A 17139-nucleotide genomic window follows, 5' to 3' on the forward strand; every position below is an offset into this window, starting at 1 on the left:
TCCCTTCGTGCAAATGCCGATTTTACCAGCAACAAAAAAAACACCAAACGCATCCTTCCTAGACATGTTTAAGATTACAAAGCTTGGCTCATTATCGTCTTATAAGACACTGAAAAAACCCCAAACACAATTAAACAAGTGAAGACACACTAGTTTATGTATACGTTTACGGTTTATTCCTGGGTTTACCTTGGATTTCACTCACAAGTGTCTTGGAATTGTTTTCTCATTACGTTCCACACTGTGTGGAATTCCACATCAACTTAAACATTCTGCAGTTGAAGGTAAATACACTCCTCAGATCCATGGGTCATGAATGTGATTACTGTTTTTACACCGTCAAAACAGAGGAGCTAAGCTGTGAACACCCACAGTGTCACATCTTACGGCTGACTCAGACTCCGTAATGGCTTTGAATAACTAAGTTGCCTTCCTCTCACAGGTGTTTCCACTCAGTGAAGTGACAAATTTACTCATAAACATATGAAAATAATAGTTTTGTATCCCAGGTGAACACAGCCTCTGAATGTTAAATGCCTTAGATGCTGCTTGTGGATAAGAGTGCACAGGGGTTAAGTTGTGGAGTACATAAATGCATAAATAAAACAGAAGTATTTTCAGACCAAGGTGAAGTAAGACCTTTTTTTGACATCTTTAAAAATGCACCCAATAGTGGGAGGGGCGGGGGCACATTACCCAGGATTGGTCGTCAATCACTGGGCACACTGGTTTCAAAGGAGCTCTACTCTTCCTTGTACTGTGTAATTCCATCCCTCCTTAGTGTTTCATTCATTTTTAATTGGCTTTGCAGCCAATGTCTGTAGACTATCCAATATACTAAACTTGCTGAAAATACAGAACCAGCAAAGGACATAACCTGAAATTAAGAAACCAAGCCAAACAATATAAAAAGGGTAATTGTTTTGTATGCCTTTAAAGATTTGATGAAATACAAACTCATACTGATGTTGTTAGAGAATCAGTGTGTAGATGCATTTCTATCTTTTGAGGATGTATTTTTCAGGCAGGCATGTAAAAGTGCTGATAAAATTGAGTAGCAATTTGCTTGTTTTTGTGCAAACACCCCCGACCACCCAATTTGTTACAGCCGTCTCTTTCTTAGCCTAGAGGAACTCTGCTGTTCCACAAACTGGCACCGCTTTCAAGGAAGTATACATCTTAAGGCACGTGCACATTCTGTTTTTCACTCTTTGCTGCCTTGATATGTTGACAAAATTGCTTTCGAGTAGAACTCTTCCATATAAAAAACGAGAGCAAGTCTTAACATAGCCGGAGCACCAGGTGCTGCAGTACGGTTGACTGCAGGGCACACCAGGAAACTGAAAATGGGATGTACGTGTATGCGCATGTGTGATGTGAATCATAGCCCTGCAGTTCTGGGCTCTGCAGTAATTCACGTTGGTGCAGGGAGCAGCTAATATTTCAGGCTGTCTTATTTTTCCCTCCGTTTTTCTTCTTCTACTTAATGAACATTCGTAGTCAATCAGGACAGGGGGAGCTCTCAAACCAGCAAAGTGTTCATCTCTGCAGATGGCCACTGAAGAGTAAAGTCTAAAGCAATCATTAGCTTCTCTGTTACTCATTAGAGCAGTGTCATTGGTCTTGGCATTGCATGCACTAATCAGTAACTGGCAGTAAATTGAGTTAACTCCTGCCCGCACACGGTGGCACGTGACATGGTGTGCATTCTTCACAAAACCATGTTGTCACAAAAATAACACAGCGCTGTTCTGTGCACAATACACGGTCAGCCTGCAGTACTGGGTCATGAGTGTGTGTTTTTTAAGAATGCGCCACTTCTCCAGATGCCTTTTTAACCCTGTGCCCATAAAAGAACTGTGTATTGTACCATTGGTCAGTTAAACATAAAACTGCCACACATCTTGGAGCAATGGTGTTCATTGGCCCGTGAGTGGAATTGGAGACACAGGAAGAAAGTGGGAGGATGCAAGCGTTCCTGTTTATCATCGCAAACTCAGACTCCACGTGAGCTGTGATTCACGAGGCAAGAGATTCCATTCAGTGTTGTGCCTATTTTTCCCCTTCCTGCTCCGCTGTTCTTCCTCCACAGCCTCCATTCAGTGAAGCACTCAATTCTGTCCCACAGAGTGGTCTCGCTATGTAAATGTCAAAATGGCTTTAATTATATTTTTCCACAATGCTCACATGGCTTGATGTCATAGCAGATGAATGTAGCACCATCCCACTCTCATACTCAAGCCTGGTCTGGTCATGTCTATTGTGGTATCACATGTCTACATCTCAAGGCAGGGTTATTTCATTTTTCTCTGGTGGCAGGACCAAGACATCTTGGCTTTTGATCAGTCTGTGTCCAACATGTTATTTTTTCCACTACTTAACATGTTTTTCCCACTGAATGGGCATTTTTATCTAATTTATAGTCTTTAATTTAATTACATTTACACTCACTGGTGTTCCCTCATTGCCCTTACTTCTGCAGTTTGCTTTGTGGACATTGGGAATGGGCGATATGGCCTTAAATCAATATTGCCACATATATTCATTGGCATATAAATAATGTAATAGAAGCATTTCAAAGCAAGTTATAGATTACAAATGCTCCTCATGTATGCGGTAACGTATTGCGCCAGTTCTGGTTTCCAGACGGGTTCGTTCAGTGTAGTTGCTCTGTGTAGTTGTTGTATTAGGCTCTCTCTCGATTCTTATAAATGAACTTGCTAATTTCTAACCTTGCTAATAATTGTTCGTAGCTGGTTACCCCCCACTGTGACGTGGTTCTAGCTAGACTTGTGTTAATGCAGTGGTCATGCCCCCCTCTGGGGGACAGAAATGTTTACATCCCCCCATACAAGCGTATTAAAGACTCAAATTGCATGTTGAGTCCAACAAATTTGTACATGTTAATATTAATTAAATATTACATTCATTGTGATGTTTGCATGAATGCAGCATGTAACATTGTTACGTAGCACCAAAGAGGCTTTGTGTCTGTCTTTTTATCCTGTTTGAAGTTCCTCATTTGTCACTCGGGACTGAAAAGTTTCCGGAGACACAGTGTTATATCTAAAACTGGACTGGTAATAGGAAAATATGGTCCACGGCAAGAGTTTTTAATTGGGTTTTAGTCTTTAGCAGGGATTGTCCAAATGCTGCTCTCGTATTGATTGAAATTCTCTGTACGTCTTGTTCAAACCAAGTCCTTTTTATTGCACATGCAAGCTAGTATTGGTCTCCTCGTCAAAGGGTCGACAGTAATTATATCTCTGGAGACATGTCTGCACCCCGCCTCATGCACTTACTCCAGGTTACCAGTGAAAAAGGAATTCAAAGAAAAAAAAAAAATATATATATATATATATATATATATATATATTTGGTTTGTTTGTTTGTTTTACCTATATTTTACATTAGCATTATTGAGCCAAGGTGAGACCCAAGGCCCAACTCCCTTATACCTACAAATCAGTGGATTAGAGGAGGATTGACAGGTGAACTGACCTACAGTATATTCCGTCAGCATTATTTTCTCCCTCCACGTTAGGTGTTGAACATCAGGAATGTCCCCTAATTATTTGGGAGCAGGGGTCACGGTGCTCGATGGTCATCTCATGTTCATTACAGAGCCACCTCCAGAGCGTGTTCCAGCATGTTCTCAACAATAAGCTTTTGTAAATGTAAAGATTTCACCATCACTGTTGTAGCAACATTTGACTTGCTGTACTATTAAACGACGCGTACAGCAGGTGTGGAATGTATCACACCCTACAATGCAGAGGATTGAAACCTGCCCATGTCAGAGTATTTTTAGTTAATCTATTGACTGCAATAGTCATGCCCTTTTTTATATAGATTATAATTAATGGAATGAAAACAATGTGGCAGAGAGAAACCCTAACCAAATCTGTCAAAGGGTATAAAGTTGTTATGTGAGTCATTTTTCTATGTGGATTCCCAGTCATCCAGTTCACGGTAATCCAAAAATGAGGAATCGGAGGATACTGGACTTTTTCTACCTTTACCTAAACATTTTTTTAGTTATATTTTTTGGTTAGAATCTCTGTATTCTCTGTATGTATTGGTGACCTGATGATTCTTCACATTGGTTATGTCTGTTAATTTTGCATGGCAGCCCAAAGTAAAGACTAGCCCAGCAGGGTGTCTCACCGCACCCCATGATGTATGCACTCATCTGGAATCAGACATGAGGCTGTGTCGAGGGGATATGACCGTCTGTTCTGTAGGGTCTTTATGTTTGATGTGGTGTTCGTTGAGCGAAATCCAGACTAGACAGTGTGCTAATGACTAAAGAGCGGCCGTTGATTAGCTTTACAAGAGATTAATAATCCATGCTCACATGTCCAATGTAAAACTGCAGCATATGGCAAGATAAAGATGAATATTAAATTGGGGAGGCAGCTCTCTGTGAGATTAGAGGCTTGGTGGCGTGCGTCCCAAAGTTATCCTCCCTAACCTAAACCCATGCTTGGGTGCAGAGATTAGAGGCCTTGAGTAAGTAGGTTTTTGTCTTGGGGAGCTCGCATGTTGCCCCACCGATATATTGATGGGATTTCCGTGATTTCTTTAATCCCGTCATCTGACTTAATTTTCCAAAATCTCCTGCTGATTGATGATTTTTATTTTCTCCTCAAAGGAGAGGTTTGTGTTTAAGGCCCTGTCCACACAGGAACGCTCCTGAGATTATTATTTTTTATTTTTTTTGTCTGGTTTAAAATCTATATGTGCCCTGCGATTGGCTGCCGACCAGTCCAGGGTGTACCCCGCCTGTCGCCCGAAGTCAGCTGGGATAGGCTCCAGCATACCCCTGCGACCCTAATGAGGATAAGCGGCATAGAAGATGGATGGATGGGAAAACAATTGCATCCACACTATCCCGGATTAGTAAATAGTTGCATCCAGACAGCAACGGATAACTGAGTGAAAACGATGTAATACACAAGGCACACCTCTCTGTGTGGCGCTGTGAACAGCCACCCAGACGAAACCACGTGACACACCAAACTATAGAAGAAGAACGAACGCATGCGCATAAGTCCGTCATCCTCCGCTTTCCAAGGCACGGCTAGACTTATGACAAAGTGGAATTACATGGGCGTCATTTTGGGAGCATGAGATAAGAAAATACCGGGAGAATGTCGATATTATTTTGGCTTGTCATCAAAGCTCACTTCTGGTCACGTGAATGGGGATGGGTCGCTGACGTCATCGTTTTAAAACGGCAGCGGATTGCTAGTATATGACATGCCGGCGTTTTCAGATTTTCCTACTCTGGAAGCCGTTAAAAAAATACCATTCCAGGCCACCCAAACGCCGTTTCGGTGTGGATGAGAGGCTGAAATTGTAGTATACTTTGCTGTTTTGACCTGAGAACGTTTCCATGTGGATAGCCCCTAACAGTAAATCCATAATGGCTCACATTAGACATTAATAATTAGAAATACAAGGTAAACCCAGAAATAATAAGACATTTTCTGAAATATGGAAACGCTTCCCACTTGTGCTATTGGTGGTGCCAGTAGTGCCAATTCTAATATCCTTTTGAGAGTTGACTGGCTGATAGGCTCCTGTTTTGACAAAATTCTCATTGGCCAGGTAGTCGCCAGCATTACTTAAGGAGGAAAGCTCTTCCTCGCAATAGCCTTCCAAGACTAATCCATTATTTTCATTGGCGGAAGGAGGTTGTTTTTGCCAGTGTTGGTCTGTCTGTCTGTTAGAAGGATTAGTCAAATACCACAGTGCTTATTTACAATGAATTTTCTAGCAGAGGCCTCAGGAAGTCCCCATTTAAATTTTAGGGAATTTTTTTTGAGAAATCAACATATAGTCTTGGTAATTTTAATTGGTAAACCGATCCACTAGTTTCACTTCAGAAATGTGAAGTGCATGTAATCATATATATATATATTTTTTTAATGACTGAAATGTTTAGTTTGAATATTTGAATCAGGCACAAAACAAACAAACAAACAAAAAAAGCACAGTTTTCCTCTCAAAACATAATAATAATATAAATCAAGTAGAATAAATGGAAAGGAACATAATCACTTATATATTCAAAAAGGGGCTGCACGGTGGCCGAGTGGTTAGTATTGTGAATTTCCCTGCTGTGGGATAAATAAAGTACAATACAATACAAGTTTGTTAGCATGTTGGCCACACAGTCAGGAGATCGGGAAAACCTGGATTCAAATCTCCGCTTGGGCATCTGTGTGTGGAGTTTGCATGTTTTGCCCGTGTGTGAGTGTGTGTATGTGCATGTTAGGTTAATTGGCGACTCTAAATTGTCCATAGGTATGAAAGTGAGTGTGAATGGTTGTTTGTCCATATGTGCCCTGCCATTGGCTGGTGACCAGTTCAGGGTGTACCCCGCCTCTCGCCCGAAGTGAGCTGGGATAGGCTCCAGCATACCCCATTATGAGGCATGGATGGATGTGTTGGATGGAAGTAAAACTCCCGCTCCCTGTCCTTAAGCAATATCAAATCAACTTCCTTCCTTCTCCAACACATACAGTACATACTGTAGATACATACTGTACATATCCTGTATATCCATGTACAGTCGCACCATACAAGCACAGTACAAAAGTACAAGTACAAAAATAAACAAATATCATAACCACAAATAAATCATTATTTAAAACTGTATCATATTTGTACTTTGCTTCAGTTCCACGCTAAATCCTTTCAAAAGGCTCACCCTGCATACTGACAAACACAAGCGTTTTGTGGTGGTACGAAATCTTGGTTCCTTAAAGTTACATTTTTTTCCTTGGCTTATAACACTCTTCCTTATTTACAAACATACTGATCCATTGGGTTAAAAACCTGCTACTACACTCTCAACTTGTAGGCGGTATGAATGGGGATGAGAATTTTTGGTTGACTATAAGACCTTACGATCTCATAAACCAAAATCCAAGAGTTCATCTAACAAATCCTTGCACTGTACAATAACCCGGTGAACCAGTAGCATACATTCCCATATTTTTTGCAAAGTCTCAAAAGTAGGTCAGTCTGACTTGATACAATTTTCCAGATTTCTCTTTCTCTGACAGAATTATGGGGATTAATGCAGTAGTCTTCTGTCAAATGGAGAAAATCCCGCAGCAAGCACTCACGTGCACACGTGCTGGCAGAAGGTCACTCAGAGCAGAGTGCTATAAGTGGCTGCAAACAAGGTCAGATTTGCGCCTCAGGTGATTGTAGATTACGTGATGCACTTGAGCTATGAGAGAATCTGCATTTGAATTGCTGCTGGTGACAGAGTTGGAGAATTAAATCTGGGAGGAGGTGATTATGATGAGAGGGAATAGTCTAACCTAGATTCTGCTGTGAGCAACGCATTTTTCTCGCTCTCCAAGTGGCTGCGCTTCCCGGCTGTACTTTTCTCTTCGCTTTAAAGGCCATAAACACATTTAAGTCAAAATTAACAGTTTCCAGGTTCTCAGAAGATAATATAATCCCAATAGAATATGGAATTTGCCTGCGTACCCTGTTTAGTTACTTAATCTGTATAAGATTCAAATATCGAGTGACCTTCCCCAACTCCGCTATGATCTGCCTCCTGCGGTATTAAGAGCATTAGAATACAGGCCTTTCATGATCGCCCAGTCTTTAGACCCACTGCTCTACTTTTCCTGTGCGCTTTCCCATTAGTGATGTCACCACAGTGCACGTGCAGGGGTGAGGTATGGGGGGTGGGGACGGTATGATGCAGCCCAGATGGCGCTAGACTGATTATCTTTCCAGAGTGATGTGACCCCCAGTCCGCAGCTTAGCCATAGTGAAAGATCAGTATTATATTAAAATGTTTAAAAAAAACTGCTTAGTTTCATTCATTTACATACGTTCCTCATTTCCACTCCAAATGTGCTCACCAGTGTCTAACTCAGGATGTCATTTTATCTTCCAGGCCTTTGGACAAGCCTACTCCAACCACAGGAAAGTGGCAGCGGATGGGGAGAGCCGTGAGGAGTCTCTTATCCAGGAGTCGGCGTGTAAGGAGGCCTACTACGAGCAGAGGGTCCTTGAGTTGCAGAATGAGATCCGTCAGTCCCGCAACATTCTCACCAACACCCAGTCTGAGAATGAACGCCTGACCACTATCTCACAAGAGATGAGAGAGGTGACAACCATTCCTATGTTCATCAGCCCGTAATAACTTATATTTCCTTGGTAATGGGTGTGTTAAAATGAACTTTTCTGTTGGTACTGTTGACTACTATTTTTCTATACCAGTATCCGCCACTAAACACAGCAAATATCCCAAGCTTAGTTATTTCAAAGGTAGGTTATTCTGCCCTGACACTGAATTCATTTGGTTGTGCAAGGAACAGCTTCCCTTGGAGATGCAATGCAAGTAGTCCACTCTGCACTAGATTGACAATGATGCATGAGTGCCACATGCAATCATCTCTTGAATTCTTTCAGTGTCGTCCATGCCAGAAGGAGCTAAGGTTAGATTGTGTCTTGCATAACCTTGTCTATTGTTATTGTCAAGATAGAACTAGTCTAATTGTTCACTGTAGACTGAGCTGGCTTGAAAGAACAATTTGCCTTTGGTGCCTTTGTGACGTTCTCTGCCTTCATTCTACACCGAGGGTGGAGTTCGAATTACACATTGAGGGAAATCACCGAGGCACTCATTTTTACCTTCAACTACGTGAAAGCCAAAGTGGTTCCAGACGCTCGCTTTAAATCCAGGGGGTGCGGGTCGGAGTTTCTGCTCAGCCATTTTGGTAGCGTCTTACACTTAGGTGCACCACCATAAACTTTTTGTTCCGTTTTTTTGTTCGGTCAGCATCGATTATTGACATTTATGAATCGATTAATAATCGTCAGTGTCCGCATGGCTATGCATCTAAGAATCGATTATTTCCCCCACCCCTAGAGGTCATGGAAAATGAGATTTGCAATTAGACCAAATCTTGAATTTAAAAAAAAAAAATTCTAAAGTCGACATTCTTCAGAGGTTGAAGACAGAAAGCAAGAGCTCATAATGGCGCTGCCTCGCTAAAGGAATACCAGTGATAGCAAAGTGGTGTGATAATGTGTGATAACCACTGAACTCGAATTGAATTGGAAAAGTGGTATAAAGTTATCCCTCGCTACATTGCGGTTCAATCATCGCTCCCTCACTCTATAGCAGTTTTTCACAAATTAATTAATAAATGATCGCTGCTTTTGTGGTTGACTATGGACTATAAATCGTCAAAAATATTGAAAGAAAGGTCATATGTAGTATTCTGGTAGCTAGGCGTCAGTAATGTTACATTGATGAGGCATTACATTACATTACCTTAACATGCAGCAATGGATGCAGAGTCCGACATGACATAGTGGAGAAAAGTTCTGCTCATTCTGTGTGGAAGTGGTACATTTTTTGCTTTTTGCTTTGTCCTTCTTCGAATTTAGAATGAATAAATTGGAGGCTAACCAGTTAGATCGTTATATTGCTAAATTTCAAAGCGGCAGCCGTCTCGTATCACTTCGGAGATCCTCTACCCTGCGCATAAGAGTTGGTGTAAACAAAGCAGTAGTGTCGGAGCGTATGTCTATGTATGCCAAATTCATATCAGTCAAGTAACAAACGTCACAGTAAGGATAGATGATAGGCTGATGTTGATTTTTTTTTTTTTTTTTTTTTATGCCGTGCGATTGATCCACAGTACATTCGAGATATGACAACTCAACTAGAAGCAAATAACTTTGGTCTTGTGAAGAGAAGCATCTGTCAGGACGTTGAAGCCAAACTTACCATTCAAAAATAACCCTTTTCTTTCTCCATTTCTGTCCAATATTTGTTGTCACGTGTGGCTCCACATCAGCTGCCACACCAACTACGGTGTGGGCCGAGGGTCAAAGAGGATGTGTGCACGTTAACTGCGCGTCAAAAAAAAAATAGCGGCGTTAAAAGGGAATTTTCGTTAAATCTTTATTAACATTGAAACCCCTAATTAATATTGCATCCTACTTTGCAGAAATGCACTTATTGCGGTCGGGGCTGGAAACAATTAACCTTGATAAAAGAGGGACGGCCGTACTGTATACTTCTCTGTTGTGGCTGCTCCTTACAATATGGCTAATTCTATAAAACTAAAAGCTAATCCTTACAATTGGTTGCTTTGTACACACTCTATCCAACACATTTTACAACCTTCAGCTTCCCAAAGAACACATAATAATGCATACCGTTATTGTCTCTGCCCCACTTTGGATCATGTGTGACCTCATCATCACTGCCATTACTTCCTCTCACAACTGACCTCATTAGAGCAGACAAGAGAGCAAGTGCAGAGGCTTGCATGTCTTTGGTCATGTGATGTGTGATGAAGTTGGTGATGAGGAGAGCAGTAATCAAAGAGACTGAGGAGCTTTGAAGAGGCCCTGAATGACTGGCATACAGGGTACATCTGAAGAGATGAAAGGAGATTAACAAACTCAAGGCAGGAGAGCAGAAAATGGTGTTCACCTTTAGTGTGTTACCTCTGATGTCAAAGTATCGACGCATACCGAGTTTTAAAGCATTAGTATGCTTGGTCAAGATGTTCCCAAAGGTGGAAGCCTTCATGTGCTTTTAATCTACTCTCCCACATTCCTGTCACTATGTGCTACTTAAATGCATCACTATTCCACATCTTTGAGTAGAGCAGATGCTTAAGGTCAAACTGATAATTCCAATGTAAGCTGCAGATAGAGTAAAAAAAACAACCAAAACCAACCTTAGTGTACATAATAAAGCTGCAGGGAATCACTGCTGTTTTCTGTGATTCATAGCTTGAGACAGATGTCAGCAGTGTTTCTTACTCGGCTTAGAGATAGACTTAAAAATGGCATGTCTCTCTCAACGACTTAAGTTCCGAAAAGCTTTGAGTCCCTCCCCCTATAATTAGGTCAACTGCTGCTGAGCTCTGCATCCAAGTTGGTGCATGTTGGCCGTCACGGAAACAGATGTGCCTCACCAAACTGTTTTTCAAAGACATTTGTGTCTCACAATAGTCCCAAGTCAACGTATTTTCCTTTCAATGGCTCCTAAATCTGTGTGACTTCAAAGACACAATGTTTGCCTTTGAATGCATCGGCCTGTATTGGTTTTACAGTATGTAGGCCTACTACAAAGAATTAAGTTATAGAGCGCATGACAGCCAACTAGTGCTCTGCTGGTGGCCAGCATGTTGGCCATTGTGCAGCGTTATTGTTCACACATCTCGGCCAATTCCAATTGGTTTCATGTTAGTGTGTGGAGCTATAAGTAGCCCCATCTATGGTAGATAATGACCATTCTAATGGTGATTCTGCGGGTGCTTGGCAGAGTTTTGTGTAGCAGGCAAAAGGAGGCAGCAATGGGCACCAAGGCTGGCATTGTGACCAAACCTGAAAGAGGCCTTTGTCACCACTGTTTTAAATTAGCCTCGAAGCTGAAGCGAGAAAGAAAGGGAGGGGACACGAGGAGATGAAATGGCGCAATAGAAAAGGAACGAGTCCTCAAGTCTTTTAGCAAAGGAGACATGCTAAATGAGAGTACATTGGCTTCAGTGGTATATGGTGGTCCACTACGGACAGAATGTCATCACTGAATAACGCAAAATTAGGCCTGTCACGATAACAAATTTTGCTGATTGATAATTGTGCTACAAATTATCGTCGATATTTAATATTATCGCAAACATTTTTACACTATTTTTGCCATTCATTGTAGTCATGAGAGGTGTCATTCGCATTTGAACCACTAAATGGTATAGTGTACGCCGGTTTACCTGTGTTAGCCACATTAGCTTGACACAGAAGTTGACTATGTATGTTTTGCAATGTAGCCAGCGACACTCTGTGGGTGCTCACCATTTTGATCTGTTTTGTTTATATTTGCTGACCCAAGGCCTCGGTAAGCGTTGACTGTCGGGACAAAGGCTCCGCTGCCCGAGCACCTCCATCAGTGTTTTTTTTTTTCCCCCCAGTTGAGAAAACTGTCCGTGTCGGTCGTCGGTTTTCATGCGCTCACCGTGTTCACTGTGTTCACTGTGGTATTTGCTTTTGTGCTGTCATTCATGTTAGCGTGTGCTGGCTCACAAAGCTAACTGCAGCTAGGGGGTTGTAGCCATAGGCATGTGCCATAGCTAGTCGTGAACATAGAGTAGCTAGTAGCTAGTAGCCCCGCCTCCACAAAGAGGCTGAATGAAATGAGAGCCCACTCTTTGTTCATACCACTACAAAACCAATGCGCACATACAGATGCAGAGTGAACCCTCTTGTCACCCAGCCTGTGTGTCACAGATAGACAAGCAGACACGCATACATGCAAATGTCAATTTATTGAGAGCGTCATAATTATCAACCTGTGTTTTTATTCATTCGATTAATTGATTATCGTTACAGGCCTACGCAAAATCATTGCAGAATAAAACAATCACTTCTTCTCAAAGTGGAAGAGCTTTAATGGCAGCAGCACGTTACACACATGTCATGTAAATCTCACAGGCAGTCTCTTACGACAAGGCAGCCAATATAATCCTCCAAGCACAAAGGAGACACATTTCTTCGCTACGGTACAGTTGACAAGATTAAACCCTCACAAAGAGCGAGGATCATTGCAGGGAGGCGCACACTAATAAGCATGACTTCATTAAATTCATTTGCATGCCACAAGATGACTATGCCTGCAGTGATTGCTTCGCTTATCTCCACAAAATGGGGATTTACATTGCCTGCCTCATATTGCAAATGTTGCACCGACGATAACTATCAAGGTCGTTTTCAGTTGTCAGCAGTCAGATAGTGTATGTTCAGTATCAACCTTCAGTGAGCCCTTTCTACAATGGCATCACTCAGGACCGTTTGATGCGCTATTGACATGATTGGACTCTTCGCACACCTTATGTCAATCAGCGTAATGACAAAGCCATTCAAATGTCAAGCACGATTGACAAGCACGAAGGTTGGACATGTGGAAGGTTGAGCAAGGCAAAGGGATCAAGGATAGATTGATGATTAAGGGTAATCTGCAGACCATTGGAACAAGGCTCTTTGGATTTCAATTAATCAGTGAAAAATTTGGACGCAAAATCTGAATTTGTCATTGCGTGCGTTACCTTTACTGTGAAAAGGTCACAACGGAGTTGTAAAATGAGTCATTCTTTGTTCCCAGTTGTTATCATCCAACATAAAGAAAATGTAACAGGATCCCTCAAGGGCTTTGGGGTTTTGAAGTCCACTGTCGTATTATTTCTTGTGAAATTAGAGTCAATGACGGATCACCTCCTGCCTTGTGGGAGGCTAAGGGCTGCCGGCAGGCACGACAATAGAGTATGAGCTTAAAAATGTGAGCAAGAGAAAATTGCTTGCTAAAAGGTATGATGTGCAAAATTGGCCGTCTTCTTGCTGGTACATAGATTGCACGTAATAACCCGGCCAACCATATCCAGATGACGAGGAAAACATCACCTCTTTGTTGGAGGTGTCGATAGGCAATGCTATGTGGAATGAGTCAAAATACTACCAATTTTGTGCTGCTCGACACAAGCAAGTTCTCTAAGTTTGCCTAAATGACATTTTTATGGGTTTTATCTCAGGGCTGCAATCGATTATTTCCGCTGTAGAAACTTTACAGCTGGACTAAACGCTCCACATGTTATGTGGGTTAGCTGATAGTCAGCATCATTTAATCCAACTCTGCTAAATCTGCTCCGTTTATAACCAATGTGTCTATTTGTATCCTTTAAAGCCCAGACAGAATCATACAAATGCACTGTATCTGGCAGGCTTACCATTAACCCCAAAAGATGTCTGGCCTTTTGTCAGCTTTCAGAAAGAAACCAAAGTGTCAGGTTTGATTTAAGCCTGAGGCCTGAATGACAAAGGGGATGTTTCTGTGCTGCATCAATGGATCCTAATCAACAGCGCACAGACTAATAGGCTGACATATTCACTTTACTCATGGACACTTGTGTGTGTGTTTCTTCACTTTTGTCCAAATGACCTACAAACACAGTTGAGTGCATAAAGGCACACTTTTACCCGGGCCACGCAATGCGAAAAGTACAAGCCACGCTTTAGTTTTAATTTGTGATCGTGCCGCATTTGGTGTGCGGGAAGTCAAAACAGAGTAAGATTACCTTGTGGTGGAGAGAAGTATGAAAGCTGATATGCTTTCACCCTCACAGAAGCAAGCAGCCTTTTGAGCTCCCCAAGCTCTGTCTAATGTGATGATACTTGAGTTGTGTGAGCTCCACAACAAGTCGTTACCTGCTGGACTGAAGGTGATCTGAGATGCTAACAAACAGGATGAAAGCCACGGTTCATTTCAAGTGCAAAATTAGCATGAAGGCAGAGATATATAGCGAATTTAGATATAAGTAACGTATGTACAGTACTGTATATCTAAGTAAGTGTTTATGATAGCAGTAATAACAATTTTGCTGATCGAGTCTGGGCAACACTTGCTTTGGAGCCAACCAAGAACATAAGATGCTATTAAATGTAGACTGCAGAATGACAAACTGGATTTTCTGGTGCTGAGAACATAGCTTTTAACAAAGCACTAAAACATTCCTAATCTGGGCTCATGTAAATCCTGATGCTTTGCCACAGTAGCGTATGAGCAACTGAGCTATTTCCCATTGAAGTTTTGCTTATAGCCGCTTAAACACATTGAGAAATAATGCCAAGCTTTGGGGTGATTTAAGCAAGCTGAGCATTATCACACTGTGAAGCTTTCATTGGTGTGCTTGACAGTCCTGCAGCTCGGTCGGACGTTGTGACTTTAAAAAGCCCTCCCCAGGATTGTGATTTCCAGACATTTTGCAGCACTCTGTGGCCTAGAAAGAGTCTCAAAATGACCCAGCTGCTTTATCATGCATACATAAACACTGTACTTGCAAACACTGTGCAAATACTGTTTCCTTGGCCACCCACCCACTTGAAATGGGACAGGTGTGATTATTGGTGGCACATTTTGTCTGTATGTGTGTGGTGTGTGAGCAACTGCCCAGACATCACCTGTTATGGTATATACACCATACCTCGCTATCTAATCAGCCCCACACACACATTATCACACCATCCCAGGACGTGTGAGGCTCCCTTGCCTGTTAGTTCATTCCCCACAGGAGCACAAAAGGCCTCCCTGCTTACTTAAATGACCTTCTGTCAGGCAGCAAGGCCATCTGACCTCACCCCCCATTGTGTAAGGGGGTTCTGTGTGGCACAGGATGTGGAGTCAAGGTCACAACCCTGGCATGCAATGTAATCAGACTGAGGAGGGGTTTTAATCAGGTTCACTTGTGTTTTGTATTCTTATCAAATCAACAGCACCGACGCTCCAGCTGAGACCAATGACATCTGACCCCGAAGAGACCTGAATAATGTTTAATCTTAACATCTGCTTCTATAAAACTGTATAGCTCACCATCTGGACTAGGGATGGACATTTGGTTGTTTCCTTGTTTGATTATGGGGCAATTATCTGTCATGTATTAATTGTTGTCCTTTATGTCATTAGGCATGTACAATCCCATCCTAAATATGAATTAGGATTGAAACATCCGCTGCAGCTCACTTGTGCACATGGTGATTACTGTAAAGCACCGTGTATAAACCGCACCCGTGTATTAACCGCACCCCCATTTTCGGGCTCACGGCGGTGAAAAAAATTTTTTTAGTTCATAAATGCTTGCCAAGTCTTTCATCTCAAATCAACATGCGTAAAGGTACTAAGCAATTTCAAAAGGAAGAATAAAGGAGAAATCTGAACTTCGGCATCTAGATCTTTAATATTATGGCTAAGCACAGATTAATAATAATAATAATAATAATAATAATAAAAAATAAAGAAATTATTTTTTACATCTTATCTTTCACTGCTTCTCTTTTTCTCTATTATTTTATTGCATTGCTTCAGTTTTTGAATAAACTCCATGTTGTATTGTATTTTACATTGGAAGCTTAGGTTAGCTTCAGTGTATATTGAGATCGTTTCACTGTGTGAAAATACAGACAGCCGTCAGATAAGTTAGTTGCATACACTATCATTTTCAGCAACTGTACAGCAGAGGGCGCTAAAGTCAAAGCAACTGTCTGACCCACAGATGGCGATTCTAAAATGGACTTCTCGTCAATTTCTGCGTCTGGTCACAGACCTGTCATCGTGTATAAACCGCACCCCGATTTTTTGCTTCTTACCAGTGGAAAAAAAGTGCGGTTTATACACGGTGCTTTACGGTAATCATTTCATGGGGCAACCATCAAGGGTGTTGTCTTCACCGGAAGCAAACCACTCTTATTACACCCGGAGGTTGTGCTGCATAGATGGAACGTCTCCTGAGGCACGTTAGTGATGTTTTGTTGTTGTGCATAAATAAACCATTTTATGTATTTATGGACTTTCTTAATGATATGCGATACATTGATATCGTCTAGCATGTCAATTCCAATACCGACAGCAGCTCTTCCCTCAGACTAATGTCAGGTCACATCTCGTCTAATGAATGAACACATTGTTTTTTCTAGGGGCGTTACGATCGATCAGCCAGCGATAGCATCCGCCGATTTCCGTGAAAAAGCACGAAATTGGCATATGCTTTTTTTTTTTTTATTATCTCTCCCTGCAGCGATCCGTACTTGTAGTGTAGTGTCTTGTTTGAGGCTCATGGTGTGATCATCAGTCAAACGGCAGCTAACGCAGCCAAAACACTGGGAAACACTCGTCCGTACGTGCGTGACAGTCAGGAGGCTAAATAACCCGAAAAATAATTGAATTCATGGGACGAGATGACCAGTCTTTCTCAGCAGTGCAAGACACCGGGTTCGCCGACTGCTCTCTCTCACTTTGCGCCATTTTTGTTCTGACTTTTCCACTGTATCCAGCACTCCTGGCCCTCATAGCACTCATCATAATTAAATTGAAACATTTATAATTAATCCGTGTGATCTGTATCGGCCGCTTTCACTCATGGATGATCAATATTGGGATCGGCAGCATAAAACCCTGATCGAAGCATCCCTAGTTTCTTCTGTGATGCCACCGGGTCCATTTCATAAATTTGTGCACAATAAAACGTATACTGTGGTATGCAATACAAGTTACAGAAAAAGTGTATTTATTTTAAGCATTTTGCCATCAACTAA

The 17139-nt window shown here is 41.7% G+C and overlaps 1 protein-coding gene across 1 annotated transcript in view; it reads left to right on the forward strand.

The window, feature by feature from the left end:
* Positions 1 to 17139, forward strand: part of LOC129182572 (protein bicaudal D homolog 2-like) — a 42166-nt gene that overhangs the window by 9705 nt on the left and 15322 nt on the right. The window contains exon 2 of the mRNA XM_054778903.1: positions 7934 to 8146. Within this exon, the coding sequence (XP_054634878.1) occupies positions 7934 to 8146 (213 nt within the window). The remainder of the gene's footprint in view (positions 1 to 7933; positions 8147 to 17139) is intronic.

The sequence above is a fragment of the Dunckerocampus dactyliophorus genome, chromosome 1 (assembly GCF_027744805.1).
Source record: "Dunckerocampus dactyliophorus isolate RoL2022-P2 chromosome 1, RoL_Ddac_1.1, whole genome shotgun sequence".
Classification (NCBI taxonomy): Eukaryota; Metazoa; Chordata; class Actinopteri; order Syngnathiformes; family Syngnathidae; genus Dunckerocampus; species Dunckerocampus dactyliophorus.